This window comes from Carassius gibelio, chromosome A9 (assembly GCF_023724105.1).
Source record: "Carassius gibelio isolate Cgi1373 ecotype wild population from Czech Republic chromosome A9, carGib1.2-hapl.c, whole genome shotgun sequence".
NCBI lineage: Eukaryota > Metazoa > Chordata > Actinopteri > Cypriniformes > Cyprinidae > Carassius > Carassius gibelio.
Window position 1 is genome coordinate 11195426 of NC_068379.1, and position 9170 is coordinate 11204595.

The window sequence follows — 9170 nt, forward strand, 5'->3', positions numbered from 1 at the left end:
CGTTCAATTGACATCACACACTCATAGGATTGCCCACCTGGCGGGCAAAATGATGTTCTGCTCCACTGACCGCCAGTTATTTCTACGCAGTTTACATTAAATAGTAATGTAATAAACTGCAGATATTAAAAGGTGAAATTCAGTATACACCTTATTATGTATATTTTGTACAGGCAAGCATATGAACCCAGAATATAAACACAATGTACAAAGTTTCACATACATTTTTTTTTCCATAGAAAACCATTATAAGGAAAACACTGAACCATTAAGCGGATTGCATTTATATTCCGGCATCATCTGCTTGCTTATGTAAACTATGCATCATTAATATGGTGATTACTGAATCTGATCTTTTAATATTACTGTTTTAAATATATTAAGGCATTTTAAGTACTTTTACAACGTTTGTCAAACTGTTTAATGATTACAATATTGAGTGCTTAATATGGATTGCAAAAGACCAACACTTGCATTTTGTTCACATAACTTTGTTTTATTCTTTTGAGAGGTAATCTAAATATTTGCAGCTGTGAAACAGATGGAAAATTTCTAGTTTTGTGCAGCAGTTCTATGAATGTTTTGCCCTCCGGGTCTTCAAGCCGGTCACGTGACTGAAAGCTATCAATTTGGGGTAGGAGTTTATATGAATGAATGTCTGAGGAGAACCTACTGTCTTTAGAAAAGTTGAGATGGTTTGATTTGGGGCTTGTTTTAACATTTTAATTTAGTTTTGTAATTTACATTTACATTATATACAAATTTTGTTATTTAGCAGATGTGAAAATTGTGATTTGAATCGATTGTGAAATTAAAATCGTTACATCCCTCATGATTGCAAATTGTTTCACTCTTTACTTACATGATGCCAAACCGTGTTGACCAGCTTCCTGTGACGGCTAATGAGAGTTGATTGACCTCCACAGATACACCTGTTCCCTGTTCAAACTCCATTGATGGGCCTGACATTCTGCACTGCACAACCCGCATGCTAGGGACAAAAACAAAAACAGATTCACAACGTTTCCTCTGTATGCTTAAACAACTGTTCAACGTGTGATGCATTTGTTCAGTTGGTTTAATGGTTTGTCAGTGTACTGTGTACTGACTTTGAGATGACATAATGTACAGTGCCGATCCCAATGTCCACCCCACCCCGGATCTCTGGGATTTCAATAGTCTTCAGTTTGTTTTGTATCCAAACAGCCATCATTTGAGACACTGAACACATAAAAACATAGATATCACCACATTTTTGACATCACATAAAATATTCACACGTTTATTCATACAAGGTAATTCATCACTCGCAATAAGAAAACAGTGTTCCAGTGTTGATTCTGCCAATTCTGACATTTTCTGGAAAATGCCAGTTGAGCCTCATGGTGCTGGACTGTGAGCAAACATCCCATTACAGGATGTCAGGCTATCATGCCACCTTCATAGAGTTTCAACAGTTTGGTCAGAATCTTGCATTCCAGTTCGTTTTTTTTATGACCTTCACTCCCAAACTCCCCTTCGTCCGTTTACTCGGATGTATCTCATTGATTACATTGTATGAGTGCTGACTTCCTGAACCCTTGGAATGGGCTGAATCAGAACATAAGCCCTTGATCACTTAGGATCCACTATAGAGTTTGTTTATTGTTTATATTTTTCCAAATTTGTTTGGTGGAGCATTCTATATGTAGGTTTGGCTGTTATAAATGTTTAAAACAAAATGATTTATATATTATAGAGTTGTTTGGAGTGGAGATAAATTAAATGCGATCTGTGATGACATCACAATCATGTTGCATTGTGGTCTGTGGAGTGAAGTTATTTTTAAATAAAAAAAAACATTTAAATAACAACTGTACCCCAACTTCCTTCCTAGCCCCCAAATGGGAGATAACAGTTAAATAAAAAATGTCCCATCCTCCCTACAGCTTCCAGATAAACAACGTATCATTCAGTAAAGTGACTAACAAACAAGTCACAATCTAATAACAGTAAATCATAACATTAATCTCCACACTTAACTGTAAATGTAAATGCAGGAGACAATCCACACAATAGAGTTAGAGTATATATAGATATATAGTTTTATTTTAACCACTATCAATCAATCAATCAATCAATCAATCACCTTTATATAGTGCTTTAAACAAAATACATTGTGTCAAAGCACTGAACAACATTCATTTGGAAAACAGTGTCTCAATAATACAAAATGCAATGGACTTTTTATTGCTCAGCTTTCAGCATTAAGTTCCATAAACGGAGGTAACTCTTAGGTTACATAAATAGCAAATTATTCCATGAACATAACCTACTCCTGAGTAGGTTATGTTCCAGGGTTAGTTTAATTCAGCACATGTGAGACTTTATAATATTATACGATTACTATATATATATATATATATACAGTGCCCTCCATAAGTATTAGAACAGTAAAGACAAAATTGCTTTCTCTTCTGTGGAGTGAGAGTTAATGGGAGTTAATCCCACTATTTGATGTGAGCATAAGAATTGGGACAGCTAAAATGAAGAGGTCCTGTTCTAGAGACAGCCATGCATGCCCATGCCATGACACCACCTCCACCAAGCTTTACAGATGAGCTAGTATGCTTAGGATCATTTGTAGTTCCCTTTATTCTCCACACTTTTGCTTTCCAATCACTTGATAAAGGTTCATTTTTGTCTCATTGGTCCATCAGCTCAGTTCCAAAACTCTACTGGCTCACATTTGTGAAGAATCTTGCCTTTCTATGTTTGGTGCTGATCAGAGTTTTGTGTCTTGTTGTGTAGCTTCTGTAATTCTGTGTCTCATTCTCCTGCGGACTGTAGATTGACAGAACATCACCCCAGCTTTCTGGAGGTTGTTGGTGATTTTACAGACATTTCACAGCTTTTATGATTTTGTCTGTCTGTTGTTTTTCTCAGCTGATCAGGTCATCATTGGTTGCTGATGTTGCCGGTAGTTTCCAAACTCTTGATTTCTCCATGCCCTTTGTTTTTCCTATAGTTCTAATTGACTTACTCTTTTCTTTTAGCATCCAAATTGCTTGCTTTTCTTTCAGAGTCGGCTTCCTCGTCTTAACTCTGGTTGGTGTGTGTCTACATCAAATGCGAGATGTAGGGCTCTATTTTAACGATCTAAACACAAAGTTTAAAGCACACGGCGCAGGTGCACTCAGGGCATGTCCAAATCCACTTTTGCTATTTTAAAGACGGAAAAACGGTCCGTGCGCCAGGGCGCAGTTTTGAATGGGTTGTCCCTTTTCTATTAAAAAGTAATGGGCGAAACGTTCAATAAACCAATCAGAGTGTCATCTCCCATTACCTTTTGTGCGAGATGCGCTCGTGCCATGGGGATTGCTATTTACATGGCAGAATTTGTTGGCGGAAAAGCTGAAATGAAGAAATCTGCTCATGCACGATGTTAAAGCACGCGAGCAGATCATTTACGGGACAAGCAGGAATCCACCAAAGATTCCCGAGGTGAAAAAGGCATGGGATAAAGTAGAATTTCATTCATCATTATAAGTAGTAATAGGTTGAATTGCAAATAGTTAGCCTAATTCTAATACCCGTAATGTCTATCCATCATTACATTTTTATATTTCTGTAACCTATACAATAATATTATTTTACAATGTAATCCTTTTGTTTTTAATATTTGGCATGTATGTGTGACGCACATCCCCTGTGTGCAATAAGCAAAGTCAACGCGCACTGTGGACCCGCCCAGAGGCGCATTTTCTACCAACGTACTCTCTAATTAACAAAACTATATTGCGCCATTGACTTTAGACTTTAGACCAGGTTTGAGTTGGTCTATTTTCAGCTCCTTAAAATAGTAATGTGCCAGCAATGCACCTGAACAAACCTCTTTTTTAGACCAGCACACCCATGGGTGCACAAATGCAGAAGCAATGAATGTAACAGATAAAACACTTTCCCTGCTTTTAATATCTGATGAATTAATGCAACAGGACACAGCTGAACGTTTAGAAAGACATGTAAGGCAACATCAGATAGGGAGATGAAACTCTTAAAGTGCTGATCTTCTTAGCTGGAAAACATCTTTGTGTTGAATCACCCAATAATAAAATGTGACATTCTGTAATTTTGTCTCAAGTTTATCTTTTAATCATATTTACAGATTTCTTGACTCCACAGCAAACGTAACAATTTTGTCTTTATATATATATATATATATATATATATATATATATATATATATATATATATATATATATATATATATATATATATATATATATAGTTGTATGAAATGTTAATTATAAATGCTATTATAAATTATAAAGCACTATTATTAGGTGAAGATATGCAGTAAATAATAATGACTGGTCGATTCATCACTCAATGGGAATGAGTTGTGCTTTAACCGTGAAAATACTCAGAGTTGTTTAAACTTACTCCCGGACATGTATTTTAAAACCAGTATACTACAAGTAAGCCAGGTTTGGGTTAATCAATCTAGAGTTCAGGGTTAATGTGATTTTTTTTTTTTTTTTTTTTTTTTTTTTTACACAGAAAATGAATTGGATCTTTCTGCTATCATTGCATGTCACTGGCAGTGTGAATGGGGGCATTACTCAGTTTACTTTTGTCCACCTCAACCAGACAATGGTGAGTGGAGTCTGGAGTGAGCTTTGTCAACAATGCTGGTTTAGTGTAAATATGAAGTATAGATGTAATCAGTGCAGTGGCTTTCATGTGTTTGTGAAAAACTTACCATCTCTGAGACCCTTTTCTGACAGAACAGCTTTTAATGCAGGATAATCTGCATATGTGTTAGTCAGTATCATCAGGAAGAAAATTACCAGCTGCATCCCTCAACTCCTGTTGTGTAAAACAAAATATTTTACATATGAGATTTATGTGTCTTGCAGCTTTACCTGGTATGTATAGTCTGCATCTTAACACCTCTTTTCCATTCATTCATTCAGATGATGTGAACTGACACTGCTTTCAACAATATATTATGTGTGCTCCCTTTAGATGCAACCTATGACCTTAATATTGTTTTACCAGAAGTTCACATCAAATGCGGATGCAAATGTGTCTAATGTCAGTCATAGTCCCTCTGTTCAGCTGCATAAAAATCACTTCCTTAAATTATAGAGAAGTGAGACTAAGACCAGAACACATCTGCTTATCTGAGGACCATGCTTAGACGAATATATATAATTAGCAATTTGTTTATGACCAGAGTCATGTTTTAGTTTGTCTTATCGTAAGTTGCCTTGCCTTTTTATTTTTTTTATTTTTTTTTCCCTAAAGCTACACAAATATAGTTTTAACACTGCTCATCTATTTTAACAAGGTAATGAACAGTGGGAATGAACAGTATCCATTTGTTAATACATTTACATGGCAGGGGTTTAATTTATTCTCTTTCTAAAAATGTGTATAGTATGTTGTATGGTGAGCTGATGAAGGTTCTTCAGTTTGTGTTGTGTATTAAAAAACCTGAATTCTTCGGAATGTTACAATCATCAAAGTATTTTACGAATGTTTGCCTTTTGAGTGGCACAGCAGAGAAGAAAGCAGCAATTTTATATAAAATCAGCCCATTTATATTTATTAATTGAAAATCCGCTATTATTTGAAGTTTTAAGTTATATATTGATCAGCATGTATAAGTCTTGACAATCAAATGCAAGACCTTGGCATTCAATCTACCCTTTGAGCTTCAACACATTTATCTTTCATTTACTTATATTTATGACTTAATATTTATAACAAGATTCCAAGTCATAAATAAATAAATGACTTATCTAGTAAGTAATGCTAAAATATACACAAATTGTAAGAACATACCTCACAGTGTACCGAAGAGCCAGGTGTGTGTTTCAGGGAAAGTGTTTCTGTGTCAGTGTTTCCTTAAAAGCTGCTTTAAACGATCTCCTTTCTCAAGGGGGAAGGGTGTTTAGTTCCTGCTTTGGGTCTTTTTAAATAATAAAGGATAAGTACTAGGGCTGTCAATCTATAATAACAATAAACTTAACTTAAATAACTTAATACAGAACTTTCATTTAATTTATTAATAAATAAAAACTTTAATCTTATGCTACACTATGTACTTTGGCCCTCTAATGGCTGAAAAATAAAAACTGCATGCAGAAGAACATTGTGATTTTTCAACTCTGCTCCTCTGCTTGGAAGCGCGTGGTTCATTCATCATCATCATCATCATCAAGTATATTTTAAGGAAACTATGGGCTGAAAGTCCATGTTATTTTATTTAAAAATTTTATTTTTAAGAACATCACTTTTCCACAGAATTTCTATGAACAACAAAAAATGTTATGTCATTTACATCTTCCAATCAATAGAAATTAAATTTGAATATAAAGAATGGGATTCCATGCTGTTTCCTGCTGCATTCCAAGCTTCAAAACGAATCCAGACACACCCAACACATAATCAAAGTAGCCAAAACAACTGGCACAGTTGTCCAAATTATACAATATATTTGTTTAATGAATGGACCAAACTTTAAGTGGAAAAGAAGAATAGCTTCTTCTGCTATGTTCTGCTATGGCATAGTGAAGCACCTTTATTCTTAATAGTGTGGTTAGTGTAGCGAAATTATTATTTATTTATTAATTTATTTTAATAGTAAAGCCATAGTTAATGTTTGTAAGGGAAGTTGCTAAGGTTAGTAAACCAGCTTACATAAATTCTAAGGCAAGTTCCTGCGGTGGAAACTGGGATTTTGGCTTCTGATTCTTTTGGGAAATACAGGCCAGGATGTTAAAAAATTAAATTAAAAAATAATAATATTGATCTGTGTGTATTATGTTATATTATGTTATGTCATCTTGTGTGTGTATTTTCATCATGTGTGTGTCAAACTGATGAAGATATTTTCTTAATTTGCATGTGACTTTTCAATTTGCATGTCTTTTTTTTCATTTGCGGAGCATTGAGCTCTTGCATGAGTTTACCTGCTTGAACATACAATAAATGATTCAATTACAAATAGCTATTGCCTTGCCCACTCAGAAACATACTAAATTTCGCTACATTCCTTTTTGTATTTCAAATAAAGAGGCTGAATAATTCAAATGAATGGCACTATATTATTTCCTTCAGCAGCACTGTATAATTGAAATCAGTTATAATTTAAAAGAGCAATTTTCTTACAATTTACATATACAATTCTTACAATATATATATATATATATATATATATATATATATATATATATATATATATATATATTACAAAATGAGATTTAAGATAAATTATAAATGAAAATGTGTCATTTTATTATTAGACAAAAGACAAAATGCTGAATATTTATTTGTGAAATTGAAATGTTACATAATAAAACTAACTTGAAATTTTAAAACAAATCTAAAAAAAACTAAAAAATATATATACAAATTTAAACAAACAAAAAAATTGTCTGTGCTCTGTTTTAAATCAGAGGAATCCATTTGAATTACTATCCCAAAAAAAGATGCAAAATACATGTTATTTGGATTTTTTAATTTAATAAATTGAAGTAAAAACAGAATGTTCCGATTTCACGTTTGTGAATGACACAAATGTCACTCTCTGACAGCAGGTGCCACTAATGGAACAGAAGGTATTTAAAGGCTGCTGCCCCTTTAAGAAAGAGTGCACAGATCCAATATAATAATGCACAGGAGATTTCTTTTCTGCACTGTATGTGTTCACTTAAGACATAACCGACTGTGTTTACGAGAATACGTGCAGAGACAATTATTTTGAGAGCATTTTGTGTGTGTGTGAGTTCATTCAGAAGCAAGGATACGCGAAAGATAAATCAGTTCTGTCTACGCGCATTGTCTGAAATGCTGCTCTCAGTGCGTGCTTTGAATGAGTGTACGCAAGCGCCGAATGTGCACGTATGGTTTAAAACGCTTGAATCAGCAAGCTTTAATACAATCCGTTTTACCCATACAAGCGAATCAAGTTATACATTTTACATCACTATTCAAGATAGCCGTTGGGCAGATTTTTGACCCTGACTGGAAAACACAATAGCCCCGGAATGTCGGACTAGCGATTTTGCGAGCCCTGCACCTCAGATCTATCCAGTTTGTGAACAATTGGTTTCCACACTGGTTTTGTTAAACAATATATATATATATATATATATATATATATATATATATATATATATATATATATATATATATATATATATATATATATATATATATATATATATATATATATACACTTGTTTTAAAGATTCTTTATATTTATTTATTTATTTATTATTTTTTACTATTATTATTGGTTTTTATAAAGTATTCTAATTTGTTGAGATGTGAATTGGTGGGTTTTTGTTAAATGTGAGCCAAAATCATCACAATTAAAAGAACCAAAGACTTAAACTAATTCAGTCTGTGTGCATTGCATTCATTTAATACACGAGTTTCACAATTTGAGTTGAATTACTGAAATAAATACACTTTTCCACAACATTCTAATTTATTGAGATGCACCTGAATCTGGGAAAATGTCGATCATTTTAACAAAATAAGAGAGATAATACTAAATGCATGTTATTTTTTTATTTAGTTCTGTCCTGGTTAAGATATTGTACATAAAATATGTTTACATTTAGTCCACAAGACAAAACCAAACAAAAATAAATTGCTGAAATTATTAAAATAACCCAATTCTTGATTGAACATGGTTCTTAATGCTGTGTGTGGTTACCTGAATGATCCACGGCTGTCTTTCTGGTTTGTCCCTTGTTTGTTCTGAACAGTTAAACTGAGAACTGTGCTTCAGAAAAATCTGATTCATCAGTTTTCCAGCTTCTTTCGCATATTTGAACCCTTTCCAGCAGTGATTGTATGATTTTGAGATACATCTTTTCACACTGAGTACAACTGAGGCACTCAAACAGAACTATTAAAAAAGGTTCAAACATTCACTGACGCTCCAGAAGGAAACAAGATTAGGGCTGGTAATTTAACACGTTAATTAGATTGATTAATTATGGAGAAAAAAAAAAAAAACACCTACGTGGAACATCTGCCATTTCATACAGTCGATTGATGAATAATATTAGACAGGGCAACAACTTACTGCGTGATGGAGCCTAGAAAATTTGACTAAAATTCAAGATGTGGGGCAAAACGCCCTTTTGAGAAGTAGGCAACGTGCA

The 9170-nt window shown here is 33.6% G+C and overlaps 1 protein-coding gene across 1 annotated transcript in view; it reads right to left on the reverse strand.

Annotated features, from left to right (window-relative positions):
* bpifcl (BPI fold containing family C, like) overlaps positions 1-5933 on the reverse strand; it is a 47711-nt gene extending 41778 nt beyond the window's left edge. The window contains exons 1-4 of the mRNA XM_052606987.1: positions 5833-5933; positions 4745-4851; positions 1110-1221; positions 863-991 (exon numbers count right to left, since the gene is read on the reverse strand). Coding sequence (XP_052462947.1) covers positions 863-991; positions 1110-1221; positions 4745-4841 — 338 coding nt within the window. The 5' untranslated portion in view covers positions 4842-4851; positions 5833-5933. The remainder of the gene's footprint in view (positions 1-862; positions 992-1109; positions 1222-4744; positions 4852-5832) is intronic.
* Between the last annotated feature and the right edge of the window lie 3237 nt (positions 5934-9170).